Source organism: Carcharodon carcharias, chromosome 4 (assembly GCF_017639515.1).
Source record: "Carcharodon carcharias isolate sCarCar2 chromosome 4, sCarCar2.pri, whole genome shotgun sequence".
NCBI classification, from domain to species: Eukaryota; Metazoa; Chordata; class Chondrichthyes; order Lamniformes; family Lamnidae; genus Carcharodon; species Carcharodon carcharias.
In genome coordinates, this window is record NC_054470.1 from 164,066,504 (window position 1) to 164,083,382 (window position 16,879).

A 16,879-nucleotide genomic window follows, 5' to 3' on the forward strand; every position below is an offset into this window, starting at 1 on the left:
GTCTGTTGGGATTCACACTTTCCCTTGCATTTGTGTAAATCTTTTCTTTTAGCTTATTGCTGTCTTTTACCTCATTTGTTGACCATGGTTGGTTAACTGCACAAGTGGAGCCTTTGCCTTTTAGAGGTACTTTGTATCATACTCAATTTTTTGAAATCTCCTCACTGTCTGCTTGTAGGTTTAACCATTAACAATTCAGTCCAGTTTATCTTGATCAATTCATTTCCCATCACACTGAAGTTCATCTTAATTAAATTTGAAAAAAAATTTATTAGTCACGCAAAATAATTTTGAAATTGTTCTGTCATACTTACTCCTATAATATTTGGGTGGCTGAGTTCCTGTAGTAACTTGATTTCTCGAAGAGCTGTTCTATTAATTCCTGCAACAACAGAACAATAGTGGTCAGGAAAAAGAGATGTGATGCACCAAGATATAATCACGGTTACAGGTTAGATTTCTTTAACTACTTCAAATTCCTTCCAACTTTTAATATGTTTGTTTTTCTGACCAGTTAGTAAACAGTGGGTAGTTTTCTGTCATCAGTGCAGGGTTTAGGGGACTACAGTACTCTTGAGAATGAAGGTGAGGTTGAATTTTGAATCAGTGACCTAAGGTACAAAGTATTCCTTCAGCAATTCTAGTGGTTTTCAGTTACTGTTTTCTCAAAGCATAGTAACAAATTTGCTTTAATAAAAACAGAAAATGCTAGAAAAACTCAGCACGTCTGGCAGCATCTATATGCTGTTTTTATTTCAGATTTCCAGCATCTGCAGTGTTTTTCTTTTAACAAATTTACTTTGCCCAGCTCTCCATATATAATTAAAATAATTTTCAAGAGACACAGCATTTTTACGTAACATATCTTTAACTTTCATTTCAATAAGTTTGAACCATAAGAAATTAAAATTAGCTCAGTTATTTGAATACAGAGTAATTTGTTGGGATTATAGCAAGATATTATGTACTGCAGTTGTAACTTGCTTTCAACTACAAATCAAAATATTTGATTATTCAACTCCCACATTACAATTGTTTTGTTATATTACTCTGTTCAAGCATTTTTTGGGAATATGGGGAAAGTGTGTGTCAAATATTCAATATGCAGTGCCAATGTGGGATTTTAAAAAGTCATTTAGTTTTTAAGTAGCAGTTTGAAATATCTTTATAAATATTAGTATGTTTGCCAGGAGGTAATATCTAGTTTTCTGTTACAGAACTTTTTTGAGGGGGGTAAAATATTTTGATGTACTGATGTTTTGATTGTGTCAAGAATAAGCATTATTTGGATAATGTTCATATTTTGGTTTTAAGAATTCAGAAATTATTAGAACTATCAGCAATATAATCAATTTCATAGCAACTTTTTAAAATTTAAAGTTATATTTCTCAAGTAACCTTAACCAAAATAAAGATCTACATGCAAACAAAACATTATTGCAAAAGAATGGGGAGGGAGGAAAGGGTCAATGTAATGCTTATTTAAAGCACACATATGCTTGGTCTATTTTTTAATTCAATCACAGGGTGTGGGCGAGGCCAACGTTTACAGTCCAAACCTAATTGCCCTTGAGGAGGTAGTGAGGAGCAAACATTTCTTGACAAACATCCGAGCGGTTCTCCAAAGAATTGTACTTTTTTAAAAAAAGCATGGTTTGGCATTAATGGGCCCATTGCCTAACGGGATCTAGATTTACATTTCCACTTCCATTTAAGAGGTTCTTTGGGTGCTTGCACTACCATAATTCAGGCAGCTCAAAGTCATTGCTCTCATGCATAACACAAAATAGAGCTCATATAATAAGCAAGTCCACAACTCCCATGAACTGAAGCAATACCCTGTGCACACAGCAACCTGGGATAGTCTGCATGCAAAGGGTGGTAGAAGTTTTGAATTCACTTCCACAGCTGGCAATTGATGTTAGGTAAGTTGCTAATCTTAAATCTGAGATTGATAGATTTTTGTTAACCAAAGATATTAAGGGATATGGGGCAAAGGTGGGTGCACTGAGTTGGGTTGCAGATCAGCCAGAATGGTTGAACAGGTTTGAGGGGCTAAATACCCTTGGGGAACAGTAGACCTGTTTACTTTCTGTCTCTTGATTAGATACCATATTTTCACTATGTGCTCACTTCACTCAGAGGATATATCACTCATGTCAAACATTTTCATAACAGACTAAGCTATCGCAGGTTTATTCACAGATAGTGTTTGCTGCTGGAAAAGATTAACAGCAAAGTTGTTGGAATCAGTCGAAATACTAGCAACTTTAAACCAGTTGATGAAAGTCTGCAAGTGAGAGTTCAACTCAGTTCCTTTGATTGGCTTCCTTATATATTCTTCTTTAAAGAATAGATATAAGCACCATGAAGAAGGAATAAACACCCAATCCTACCCAGTTACAGTTTTCTACAATTACACTGAGGCTTCTTCCAATGGAGCTATACCTGGCCTCCAAATCTGTTGCAGCTGGACTAACCAACCTGTACATGAAGAGTTCCTGTGAAACATAGGCCGGGACTTTCCTGCCCTGTCGCGGGTGGGACCCGCCGTGGGCGAGGCGGTGCCCCTGCCAGAAGTTCATTGACTTGCGGCAGGACCGGAAAATCACAGCGGCAGGCAGGTGTGGAAAATCCCGCTGATAGCCTTGCCTTTCAGAATTCAGTTAGCCAGACAGAGGTACTTACCTCTTAAAATGAACAGCAAATGCCATAAAACATACACAGAAGCATGTGATGCTGTCTGTTCCTAGGCCATCCTAATTAAATGGTGATGATTAATTGCCCATTGAAGTATAAATAATTATTTCTAGCTCTTGGGTGTGTTTTTTTTTATTCATTCACAGGATGTGGGCTTCCCTGGCTGGGCCAGCATTGATTGCCCATCCAGATGTGTGCTTCTCTTAGTAATCAAGTAAACTGACTGGCCTTTCCGTAATTATTTTATGTAAAAACAAGAGAAGCGAACCATTTCCCAGGGTACATTTGCAGATCATGTTATTTTTCTTAAAAGAGCCTATTTTTAAACTAAAATATTTTAAGCAGTACAGTGGGGAATAAAGTAAATTCCAGCAACCGCACATGCATAGTTGAAACACGATAATCAGGAAGTTACTGAATGAGTTCCCCAGTATCTTCTGACTCAACAAAGAAGCGCACAATACAACACAGCTTGAATATGTATACTGCCTTTAATGTAATAAAATGCCCCAAGGCACTTCAGAAATTGCTGTACTTACATGATTGATACCCAAACTTTTACAAGTGTGGAGTCTCATTCCTTCATCTTTTGGAGATTTAAATTTCTATCTTTTTTATTCTCTCACTCTTAATCCAATATTTCTTTCATTTTCTATTTTGGCTTCTATACATGATTTGATACTGAATTAAATACTCCCTATGCTTAACTAAAACTTCCTAGTTCAGACTGCAGACAGCTCAGTAATGATTCTTCAATATGATTGGTTAAGAGCATACTTGCCTTGTTCACACAGGCCTCATATCTCCTGTGAAGGGTGTTGGGCCAAAATGGCTCTCTAACCACAGAAAATTCCAGTACAGTTACAAACATGCATAGAAAGTTTATGGATAAACGCAGGTGTAAAGAATGGCTGGTGTCTTTTTGTTCGCTACTGACCGCCTAAATGTCTTACAGATTCAAAGATTATTGTTACCTTACTGAAATCATGTGCAACTTAAATGGAAAAAAGGCTCTGTGCATTACAAAAGGACCTTGAATTCTTAATCAATTAAGATACTCCACTACTTACCATCTTTAGCTTCTGATCTGTGACCAACCTTAATCTGAAAAAGAAGCAAATACAGAAGTAGAAAATTAAGTGCATTAAAGCAGAGTAAATGTTTCAACTGTAACATCACAATATTACTGAAAAATTAATGATGGTTTTAACATAGAACGCTAGTCGTATATGACTTTTGTGTTATCTGAAAGTTGCACCTGTGGCTTTTTCCAAACTTATGAGGGTGGCCTGTAAATACTTATACTATTTCTAGAATAGGCTCTAGATTAGGGGTGGGGAAACTACAGCCTGCAGACTGCATCAGGCCCAGGAAAACTTTAAATTCTGCTTGAAGCCTGCAGCCAATCCACAGGGTCCAACACCCACAGGAAGTAATTTCAGGTAAGTTAGCCAATGATCCGTGGTCAGAGGTGGGCATTTCTCCATTGGTGCAAGAACCCATGCCTGAGATTGGGTCTTCATTCAGAATCAAAGTAAATCCTCACAGTTTAGAGATTGGGAGGTTCTCTGCTAAGTGCAGTCTTTCTATCTTCAGCCCTGAAACTCAGGAAGAGGCTTTCCACCTACTCTTGGAAATCAATTTCAGGGTTTTTTTTGTCAATCAACAGCAACTGAGTGGCTGCATAAGGAACTTGGAATGCCAAGCCCCTCAGAGGGCGATGTTCCCATGATGCATTTAACAAGGAGTCAAATTTTGTTGAAAAAGAGATTAAAAGGTCCATGGATTGGGGCAGAGACTCCTAGAGGTTTGGTAAGAAGAACACAGTGGGGGGACATTGTGACGGTAGAGAGATACGAGCTTGCAATATTACCCAGGCCGTGCAAGAGGACTGCAAAAATGAAACTGTTTTGACTGCCTACCAAATATCCTAAATAAGATGGAGGAAAGATTAATTATTTTTGAGTCATTGGGTGTACACCTTATTGTGCTGCAGCTCCAACCCATCCCCACAAGCTTCTCACTGTTTCCAGTTATGGTCTGCCCTGTGTTAGCACAACCGCTGTGACCATGTAGTTTGGGATACAGCTTCGATGAGCAAGTAAAGGAGCTTCCTTCTCCACAGTCATTGTGCACAGCCTGGATAACATCCCAAGCTCATATCCCCCTATCATCACAACGCACTCCGAATGTGTTCTGCTTTCCAAAACTCTGGGAGTCTGTGTTCAAATCCTTGGACCCGTTATTCTCTCTTCTAATAAAATCTGTCCCCTGATTAAATTCATCCTGGGAATGTTGCCCTCTGAGAGGCTCTGCATCATGAGTTCCTAATCGCCTAGTTGCTATTGATGGACAAAATGGGTCCTAAAATCCAACAGAATCCCCCCACAGCCTTTCGAGTGTGCCTCCTTTAGGCCACATGGTCATTACCAGCAAAATAGATAGCAATGGCAAGAATTATGAGCAATTTCAGACCTCAGGACATCTCAATGCTCTTAACAGTCAATTAAGCGCTTTTTGAAGCTCAGTTGAAATGCAGGAAACACAGTGGCCAATCTGTGCATTGCAAGGACTGTCAAACAGCAATGGGTGAAAGAATAATATTGGTCAGAAATTTGCTGCTCTTCAATAACTAATGCCCTCCTGTGAGGACGGATAGGTTCATGGCTATATTTTTAAACCAGTAGAATGTTGTCACTCACTCAAAGGAATTTTTGAATTTTCTACCTGAGAGTTGTGGATGCTCCACTGCTGAATATACTTGAGGCTGAGATAAACAGATCTGTGGTCTCTCAAGGAAGCAAGGGATATGTGGAGCAGGCGAGAAAGTGGAGTTGAATCCGAGCATTAGCCATGATCATAATGAATGGAATGGCAGAGCAGGCTCAAGGGGCAGTATTGTCTACTCCTGCTCCTATCTCTTATATTCTTATATTACTCTGTGGGTGTCCTATAATCTGGGTAGTGAGAAAGACACTCCAAGAGGAGGGAAGTACATATGGAGGAGTGCTGAGAGCAACACAACATAAGTAAACTTCAGATGTTTGCTGATTTGGTGCCGTTTGTAGAGGACAGTGGCCCATGGGAAGAGTATATTGTTGATCCAGAGGTGATTGAGGACTGGACTCAATATGGTTATCGACATTGCAAGACAATTTAGTCTGATGTCATTAGGAATTACTTAGGGAGCGCAAGGTTTTACTTAGACATCCAATTTTTAGGTCTGAAAGATTACAACCTGGCTCTGCTCGATGATAGTGTATAAATGGGCCTATTGGTAAAGTAGTGTGAATTTTTTAAGCTTCAATATGATGTACAATAATTTTCTAAAGTGCAGTAAATATCATAATTATTTTTTTAAATCAGCATGAAAAATTATGCTTAATTTGACATTGTTGGAGCTCTATTTATAAATACTGTAGCACAGCATTATCTAATGTTTGCCAATATTTTCCAAAATTCAAATGATTAAATAATCTTCTCAGAAAATGGCATTTACCCATAATTTCAAATACTCGATTAGATCAGAATATCAAATGCTGTTCTGGCTGTCATGCGATTAAGCGATGCTCTGGGAACCAAAGATTTATTTAACGTTTTAAGATGGGTGTATCAGTCATTAGCTGTTTATGCACCCATAAAAAATTAGAATTGAAAAAGAATTTTCTGTTCCTGCCAGGGGTGCAGCAAAAAGTGTACATTTTTAGCAAGTTGCTGAATGTAATCGAAAGTGAAGAGTATGTGCTTAGCATTTTGTGCTTTGAGAAAATTAAAGTTAAAATGTGTTCCCTAACAGATGTAGAACAGGTTACAACTGCACTTGGTAGCACATTTTTTTAAAAGAACGTGCTGGGAGGCATACGGCCTTCCATACAATTTTCATATGCAGCTGTGACCCTCAGGCTGAAAAATTTCCCCACCCCTGCTCCAGGTGGTATTCCTGGACAAATCAATTTTTAAGGATGCAGTACACTAAAACCGCTCATGAAGCAGATGTGCAGCTAATAACCGTGGAAAAATTCTATAAGCAAAATGTGTTCAGAATGGAAGTCAGGCTGAAAAGCAGCATCATGCATTGGAATCACTTGAAACCATAATTTTTTCTTCCAGTACTTGGATGTAATTTATCCGGACCACCAGGTCCATTCACATTCCACTGAAGTTGGCTTACTTGGAGGAGGCTGCAGATCAGGTGAGTGCGGGTGATAGATTTCAGGAATCTTTTGACATTGTTCAATAAGTAGATTGATTCATAATGTATATGTCTATGGAGAGATGGCAAAAGTGTTAGGCCAGATTGATAATGGTTAGAAGATAGGCCAGATTGATAATGGTTAGAAGATAGAAAGCAAAGACTGAGACATGCATGAGGAGATTTCAGACCAGAAACCAAGAAGCGCAAAGCAGTCAGCGCTAGGCTGCTGTTATTTATATATTTTATAAAATGATTTAGGAGAAAGAATATTGTCCAAACAGTCTATGTTTGGAGATAACACCAAACTGGGTGCAGTAACCAATAATTCTAGCCAATATGTGAAAACCCCAAAGCCTGGGAAGGCAATGAACAGAGAGATGGCAAATGGAATTCAACATAGTTATGTAAAAGGTCATGAGATTAGTAGGAGCAGTGAGAAGCTAAAGAAGTTAAATGATAATGTGTCTAATTATTGACCATTTAAAGTTCTCCTTTGAAAACTTTAAATACTGTTCCATCTTTACCAAACTAGTAAACATGTACTTCTTCAGATAAAAAAGACCTGATGAAAGCTATGCTTACCTTCTTTATTGCAACAATGTTGTCTGTGTTCTTGTCCTTTGCCTTATATACTGTGGCAAACTAAAAATTGAAAACAAGAAAAAAATAACTGCACCACTTTAGTTTGGAAGGGGTGGGGGGGAAAGAGGTGGAAGCAAATTATAAATCACCACTGCCAAAAATAGCCTATATTTAATGCACCTAAACGGAACTGAAAATTGTGGATTTGATCATCTCTCTCTTGCATTTATGTATTGCGCTAAGTTTATGATTTTATACAGTTTTTCATGACAAAGCTATCTTCAAAAACTTCAAGCAGTACAGAGAAACAAAGTGTCAAAAAGACTCAGCAGGTCTGGCAGCATCTGTGGAGAGAAAAACAGAGTTAACGTTTAAAGTCCAATATGACTCTTCTTGGAACATTATATACATAATTCTTTTCTTATTACCAACATATTTACATTAGGTGATCCTCCACTGAGTTACTAAGCTCGCTTGTGTGTTGCAGTGGCGCCATAAGACTTAAAATGGTAATAACAGGCCTCACTATAAAATTCTGTGATAATTTATTATACAGGATATTGCTTCATATAAATCATCCATTTTATACCACAAGTATGCAGGATTTAAAAAAAAATTCTTTCACAAGATGTGGGTGTTGCAGGCTAGACCAGCATTTACTGCCCAAGCCTAATTGCTCAAGGTGGTGGTGAGCTCCCTTCTTGAACCACTGCAGTCCATGTGGTGCAGGTACACCCACAGTGCTGTTAGGAAGTTCCAGGATTTTGACCCAGCGACAATGAAGGAACAGCGATATAGTTCCAAGTAAGGATGGTGTGTGGCTTGGAGGGGAGCTTGCAGGTGGTAGTGCTTCTATGCATCTGCTGCCCTGTCCTTCTAGATGGTAGAGGTCAAGGGTTTGGAAGGAGCCTTGATGATGTTAGGGGACTGATGTTAGGGGACAATATAGGGATACAGTACGAATTTATTGTAAGGAAATTATATTGTAGAATCTCCAAGCAGCCAGTGCCTGCAAATACATAAACAGTTAAAAGGCCAGGCTGGACAGAGAGGAATCTGAACCTTGCACACCCTCAGGGCCTGTGATCATCAGCAAGGCAGGCTGGACAGAGAGGAATGCAAATACAATAGAATGGGTGTCCTAGGCGCGTTAGGTTGAAAAGCAAATAAGATTAGGTCTGATTATAGCAGATAAGGAAAGAACAGATGGTCCTAGTTTAGATAAGAGGGAAGGTCTCTGCCGGGGTGAAAGTAGGGGCATATGATGCATGTACCTTTGTTACCAGAAATTTCTGTTTAATATAAACCTATATATTGACGAGATCGGAATCTGGAGGATGTTATTGTACATGACCAATAATGTATAGATATGGTGAACATTTGTAATTTAGCAGAGTACTGTCTCAAGCTGCATTGAGATGGTTTCTCTCCTTGCAGTTGCTCGAATAAACAATCGTGACCTGTACCTGAGACTCCTGTGGTCCATTTGTCAAAGGCACCACAACAGTGAGTTGCGGCAATTGTACACTCTTGTAGATTGTACACACTACTGCCACTGTGCGGTGGTGGAGGGAGTGAACATTGAAGGTGGTGGATGGGGTGCCAATGAAGCAAGCTGGACTATGTTAAGCTTTGAGTGTTGTTGAGGCTGCACTCATCCAGGCAAGTGGAGAGTATTCCATCACACTACTGACTTGTGCCTTGCAGATGGAGGACAGGCTTTGGGAAGTCAAGAGGTGAGTTACTCTTTACAGAATTCCCAGCCTCTGATCTGGTCTTGTAGCCACAGTGTTTATATGGCTGGTCCATTTCAGTTTCTGGTCAACGGTAACCCCCAGTATGTTGATAGTGGAGGAATCAACCATAGTAATGCCATTGAATGTCATGGGGAGATGTTTGGAGATGGTCATTGCCTGGCACTTGTGCGGCACAAATGGAACTTGCCACTTCTCAGCCCAAGCCTGATTGTTGTCCAGATCTAGGTGCATATGGGCATGGGCTGCTTCAGCATCTGTGGAGTCGCAAATTGTGAACATGATGCAATCAGCGAACATCCCCACTTCTGACCTTATGTTGAAAGGAAGGTCATTGATGAAGCAGCTGAACTTGTCTGTGCTTAGGACACTTTCCTGTGGAACTTCTGTAGTGATGTCCTGGAACTGAGATGTTTGACCTCCAACCACCACAACCACCTTCCTTTGTTCTAGGCATGACTCCAGCCAGTGGAGAGTTTTCCCCCGATTCTCATTAACTCTAGTTTTTACTGGGACTCTTTGTTGTCACACTTGATGAAATGCTGTCTTGATGTCAAGCGCAGTCACTCTCACCTCACCTCTGGAGTTCAGCTATTTTGTCCATGTTTGGACCAAGGTTGTAATGAGGTCAGAAGCTGTGTGACCTTGGCAGAACCCAAACTGAGTGTCATTGAGCATGTTATTTCTGAATAAGTGTGATAGCACCATTAACCATCTCTTTCATCACTTTACTGATTATTGAGAATAGACTGATGGGGGTGGAAGTTGGCCAGGGTGAACTTGCCCTGCTTGTGTACAGGACATACCTGGGCAATTTTCCACATAGCCGGGTAGATGCCAGTGACGTAGCTGTACTGGAACAGCTTGGCCAGGAGCACAGAAAGTTCTGGAGCACAAGTCTTCAGTACTATTGATGGAATGTTGTCAGGGTCCATAGTCTTTGCAGTATCCAGTGCTTTCAACCATTTCTCGATATGACGTGGAGTGAATCGAATTGGCTGAAGACTGGCACTAATGGTGGGGACCTCAGGAGGAGGCCGAGATGGACAATCCACTTGGCACTTCTGGCTGAGGTTGGTTGCAAATGCTTTGGCCTTGTGTTTTGCACTGTTGTGCCAGGCTCACCCATCATTGAGGATAGGTGTATTAGTGGAGCCTCCTCCTCCAGTGAATTGTTTAATTGTCCACCATCATTTACAATTGGATGTGGCAGTGCTGCAGAGCTTAGATCTGATCCGTTGGTTGTGGGATCACTTAGCTCTATCACTTGCTGCTTATGTTGTTTGACACACAAGTAGTCCTGTGTTGTGGCTTCATCAAGTTGACACCTCATTTTTAGGTATGCTTGGTGCTGCTCCCGGCATTCTTCATCGAACTCTCACCCTATTCCCTCAAAGGCATTATATCTATAAAGGAACATAATTACCTTGTACCTAATTGTTCGTTTTCATTGTGGCAAAGAAAGAATAAATTTTTTGAGCAAATCAACAATAAATCATTTCCAGTTTTCATAACCATCATACATGGAAAACTAGTATTGCACAGATACAGTTAAAAGTAAATAGACAAAAAGTGATGCAAGAGCAACTGGGAAGAAAGAATGGAGGCAAGCCCTATGCAGCCCCAGGCTAACGTGAATCAAGCCGAGCCACTGCAGCAGTGAGACCTGAAACACGAAAAGTAGTAATTCTATGCTAATCTAGATTTCCAATTTACACGAAACAAGTTTCAAAAGCAACGCAGTGATTAGCAAATACAGGCTAGAAATAGAGTTCTGTAACTAAAGCAGTGAAAGTGGGTACAGAAAAGAGGTATATAAATTTTGAACCATGACCAACATATTCACATTCCCCATTGAGTTACTGAGCTCACAAATGACAAGCTTGTGTGTTACTTTGGTTACTCTGAATTTTTAATATAATATTGCAAGTCATATTCATGATTCATTAGTCATTTGCAATTTTGCTAATGAACATGTATGATGCCTATCTCAGTGCAGTCCATATTGTGAGCCTTTTGGGTGATACTGGAGTTTCTAGCTGAACAGTCAATTTGCTTTCTTCCCTGTTTAAATGCTTGGCGTTTAAATGGGCCCAACTTTTGATGTTACCTGAATGGCTTCCCTGGTGAGATTGGGGAGTCCAAAATATCTGTAAGGTTGGAATTACCTAGACTGTAGTGAGTTCTTGTGCTTCGAATGTACTCCCCTTCTCTTTAAATTTTTTAAACCATCTCCAGGGAGCCATTCAGATAACATCAAAAGTTGAGCCCATTTAAACACCAAGCATTTAAACAGGGAAGAAAGCAGATTGACTGTTCAGCTAGAAACTCCAGTATCACACAAAAGGCCCACAATATGGATTGCATTGAGATAGGCATCATACATGCTCATTAGCAAAATTGCAAATGACTAATGGATCATATGACTTGCAATATTATATCAAAAATTCAGAGTAACAATGTGGCTACACTTACCCCAAGTACTGCATAATTGTCTTGCAAACCTTTTAGATGTTTGTCGGGGGGGGTTCGTTAAGGAAAGGGTGCATTTAAAAGCAGTAAGGGAAATGTCAATGAGAAGAGTAGTGATTTGGATAAAAATAAGCAGAATGGATCAGAAAGGAACAGAGAGCTTAATAAAGGTAATAAAGTGGCGAAAAAGACATCAAGAAAAAATACAAAAAAATTAAAGCTTTTGACATTATATCATTGGTTTCGCTTGTCCAGAATTCCTCTCATTTTCAGAAAGGTCTACAAAGTAAAAAGTAGCAAACATATCCCTACTATTCAGTGAAGGAAGAGGCTAAAGGCTAACACCAGCTGTAGGGAAAGTGCTAGAATCTATTATTAGGGACTGGTAACTGAAGACTTAGAAAATCATAAGATGATTTGGATTGAACCAACATGGATAAATGAAAGGGAAATAGTGTTTCACAAATCTATTAGGAGTTTTTTGAGTTGTAAGTGATTGGGCAGATAAGGGGGAACCAGTAGAGGTAGTATATTTGGATTTCTTTGTACCGAAGCAAGGGTATATTTGCCAGAGATAATGCAACAAAGGTTCAGTATATTGATTCCTGGGATGAGGAGGTGTCCTATGAGGTGTGATTAAGAAACTAGGTCTATTTTTGCTAGAGTTTAGAAGAATGAGAGTTGATCATATTGAACTATATACTGTATAAGTCGGCCTGGCGTATAGGTCGACGCCAATTTTCCAAAAATGATGTTTAGGCCTGTACCCAGCATATAAGTTGACAACCGATCTTGGCAACAAATGTTACACTCATTAGGAGTGAGCCTCAATTTTTTACCTCAGAAATGCATGTTTCACTCAGCTTATAAGTCGGCTCATGGGATAAAGCAGGCAATATGAGCTCAGTTGCCAGGAAGATGCGTGGAAGCTTAAGACATGCCCATGCAGAGTAGGCCATGCACAGTGAATGACAAACAGAAATGGATCTTCCAGCAAAAAAAATGACGTATAAAGTTGGTTTCAAACTAAAAGTCGTAACATTTGCTAACTCGACAATTAACTGTGCTGCAGTGACAGAATTCAGTGTTAGTGAAAAACTGGTGCGAGAATGGATGGACTCCGCCCTGAAGAGGATGCCCAAAACTAAATATACCATCAGAAAAGGGACCAGCCACTGGCCTGATCTTGAGAAACTTATCAAAACGGGTCCTCGAAAATTGTCAGAACGGTTTCATCGTCACCAGAAATGCATAGATACGCACTTAAGTGGAACAAATCAAATCCAGGGTCCAGCAAAGATTTCAAAGCAACTGCTAGTTTGTATAGCTGCTTTATGGAATGAAGATGTCTAGTGTTGTTGCAGGAAACCAAGATCATTCACAGACTACCAAAAGACCTCGATGACAAAACTACCAGCTTCCAGAGAAACATCATGAGACAGCGGCAAAAACAAGAGTACCCATAATGTCACATCTGCAACATGGATGAAGTGCTCAGGAACTTCGATTGCCCAGCAACCAACTGTGGAATGGGATGGTTCAAAAACAATTCTAATGGAAACCACAGGACATGAGAAGACAAGTTTCAAAGTGGTACTAGCCTGCATTGCTGAAGGAATGAAATTAAAGTCTATTCAAATGTAAAACTATGCTGAAAATCAAGTTCACTGCACTATGACAACATGATAGAGTGAAGTTGTGGATTGATAATGTGGTCTACACAAAAAACACAGCTTCTTAAGGTGGGACACGCTCAGATCCCATATAACCAATGAGCTAAAGAGGTGCCGGGGGATGTCTAGCATCTGAACGGAATAGGTGGATGGCTGATGGGAGAAAAAAAACCTTCACAAAGAGTGGAAGTATGCGTGATGCCGCACTTGATATACTTGTGGTTGTCATCGTCAAATCGTGGGATGCTATTAATGCACAAACTTATTAGATCGTTCAAAAAATGTGGAAGATCCAATTCAATGGATGGAGAGGAAGGTGATTTGCTGTGGAGGTATGATTCTGAAACCGAAAGTATCAAATCTGATCTAGAGTAGGATCTTTACAAAATACCATAGTCAGTGACTCAGAATGAATTTGATGAACTCTTTGCATCGATGCTGAAGACAATAGGCAGAATTTTGTGACAGCGGGATTTTATGTTCCCGCTGTCATCAATGGCATTTATAATGGCCCGCCGCATTTTACTGCCCCGTCCCCACCGAAACGGGGCCATAAAATTCTGCCCAATGAGTTTGAAGTGTTTAAAATGTTTGGATTGTGGTAAAGGGGATCCTTGTAGAATTAATTCATTCAATGAGTCACAGTGATTTACTTTGAATTACCAGTGCTCCCCCCCACCCCCCAACCAACATTTTAAAATGGCAAACACCTACACGAACAGCAGCAGTTCACATTTATACTCTAGTGTATAAGTTGACCCCCAATTTTGGGAGGATATTTTGAAGCTTCAAAGGTCAGCTTATACGCTGAGAGGATGTTTCCACTGGTTAGGGAATTTACAATTAGTCAGTCTCAGAATAAGGGATTTGTCAATATGACTCAAACGGGAGAAATTTCTTCACTCAGTGGGTCATGAATTTTTGGAATTCTCTACTGCAGAACACTGTGTATGCTCAGCTGTTGAGTATAATCAAGACAAAGATCAATAGATTTTTGGATACTAAGGAAAGCACATGGGGATACTGCAGGAAGATGAATTAGAAGATCAGCCATGTTCTCACTGAACGGGTTTGGAAGGCCAAGTCATCTACCCCTACTCTTACTACTTATGAGTATTGCACAGGATCTAACTGAAGAAACTTGGCATGGGGCAAGCAAAGTTTTTTTTTTATCCTTCACATTTTCTTCAAGGCCTTGATGCATTTGGAATACAGGTCCTAGCTTAGCTCAACAGGGATTTAGTTTATGTAGCCATACTTCATTTATTAGTCTAGACAATTACCATCAGCAGGTTATCTGACAATGAAGAACATCAGAGTCACATAATCTTGTCCCTTACCCCACAAGCACTGAGACAGGGCTTGCTGGATATCAATCAGGTATACGAATTCTGGTTGATCTTTAGCCTGACATCATTCAGTGATAGTGAGGCTAAATGTAGTGCTCCTTCCAATACTGTGGATAATATCAACATATTATAGTTCAAACATCTAAATTGGGAAGCTTTTAGTAGTGACACACCATGCAATATGTGTGCCCACAATGCCATCGGAAAAACCAATATTTTCAAATTTCTTCAGTTTGATCTCCTAATATTTGCTGAGATGCACTAATACAGAACCTAGGCACACAGTTCTCAAGCTGGCTCAAAAGTGAATTTGGGAGTTGAGTTTGAATATCTATAAGTGACTAGGGCTTCAAGTGATCGATATCCCAGTCAATTCAAAATACCGGCAAAGTTGGGGAGTTCACAATGTTTATAATGTTAATGCTCAATGTTGACATATGATCCAAACTCCGAAAGCTAGGTGGTAAAATAAGGATAGTTAAATTTCCTTCAACTGCTTAATTCTGTGTAATAAAAAAATTGGCTACAAAAAAGAAAAACTTTCATTTATATAGCGCTTTTCATGACCACCAGGTGTCTCAAAGCGCTTTGCAGCAAATGAAGTACTTTTTGAAGTGTAGTCCATGTTGTAATGTAGAAAGCATGACAGCTAACTTGTGCTCAGAAAAACTCCCATAAACAGGTGCACCGACCAGGTAATGTCTTTTTCTGATGTTGACTGGGGATAAATATTGGCCAAGACAATGGGGATAACTCCCCTACTCGTCTTTGAAACAGCATCATGGAATCTTTCATATCCAAACGAGCAGGCAGAATGGCCCATGGTTTAACATCTCACCCAAAAGATGGCACATTTGACAGTGCAGCATCCCCTCAGTAATTAACTGGAGTGTCTATCTTGATTTTATTTCCCCCCTCGAGCCCTGGAGTGAGCCTTGAATCCAGAATCTTGTGATTCAGAGGCAAGAATGCCACCAGCTGACGCCAAAGAAGTAGAATTATGTTCCTTTATTCAGCTTGCATTGCACTGATTGCATTGTTCTCTGGCTATTCTTAAAGCAGAAGTGAATGAAACTCTCAATTTCCTGCTCAGAATTGAATAAGTTCCTCAAGCAAATGCCATTATAAGCCATGAGAAATATAGCAATCGATTGCAATCAGTCTCCCCCACTAATATAAAAGCAACAAACGCCCAGATTGAGCCCTGCACTGCACCCGGCTGCTCTATTGCTTAAATATTTGAAGAGCTGAGAAAGCCTCACCTGTCCCTCTCCCAGAAAGTCGAGCTTCTCGTAGCGCTTGGCCCTGGAGCGGACATCCACCGCCATCACTCATAGAAACGGGGGCGGCTTTGCAGTGTAACATCCGGCCCAGCCTTCACGTCACTTCCGGATTCTGGCCGCCGGAAGCCAGCCTGGCTACCTAGCAACCGCAGTCAAACAATCAATTCAACCCACCAATCAAAATGATTAAGATAATCTCCCATTGGCAAAAGGAAAATTCTCAACACTGCTGGTAAGCGCTGTCTATCCTCCTCCTCGTTTAGGTACCACACCCTAAGATGATGTTGGCGACCATGGACTTCCATTGGATTGGTCCATGATTATTCTTGGCAAAGTACTGCAGTGGCTTGCCATTGCCTTCTGCAGTATGGCTGACCAGGAAACTCTCACTCTTTACTATACTGTACTAGAAGGATTTACGGCTGATAATCAACCTGTTTGGCCACATTATGAATATACCTTCCAAGGCCATCAAGTCCTAAAGTGGGACTGGAATCAAGAGCTTTTGGCCCACAAGTAGGGACACTACTACTGCGCCACAAGACCTCCCTCACTGTCCATCAATGTATTGAAAATGTAGACACAGAGCTCCCAGCCTCAAGGAAAGGTTTGGAGTGAAGAATTATGATCTTTAAAAAGTACACTAGATTTCAAATCCATTTTGAACATATCGGGCTGTGTTTACAACGGTGGGGTTCCTCAAAATTGTTTGAGGTGAGGAGAGCAGAGGAAAGTACATGCATTTATAAAGCATACTTCTTCAGGATATCCCAATAAGCTTTACAGCAAATGAAATACTCTTACGTATCCCTGCTTTCCTTCGTCACACATTATACATTAATATACAGGGTCCTGTTCTTTGCAGACAAAA

The 16,879-nt window shown here is 40.1% G+C and overlaps 1 protein-coding gene across 3 annotated transcripts in view; it reads right to left on the reverse strand.

Annotated features, from left to right (window-relative positions):
* The window catches only part of cdk7 (cyclin-dependent kinase 7), a 38,274-nt gene extending 22,157 nt beyond the window's left edge, over nucleotides 1-16,117 (reverse strand). For 2 of the 3 annotated variants that reach the window (XM_041186260.1, XM_041186259.1), the window contains exons 1-4: nucleotides 15,988-16,074; nucleotides 7,478-7,537; nucleotides 3,771-3,804; nucleotides 315-382 (exon numbers count right to left, since the gene is read on the reverse strand). In XM_041186260.1, the coding sequence (XP_041042194.1) occupies nucleotides 315-382; nucleotides 3,771-3,804; nucleotides 7,478-7,537; nucleotides 15,988-16,053 (228 nt within the window). In that variant the 5' untranslated portion in view covers nucleotides 16,054-16,074. Of the gene's footprint in view, nucleotides 1-314; nucleotides 383-3,770; nucleotides 3,805-7,477; nucleotides 7,538-15,987 lie in introns of all 3 variants that reach the window. The other variant, XM_041186258.1, reaches the window with a different exon arrangement.
* Nucleotides 16,118-16,879: the final 762 nt, after the last annotated feature.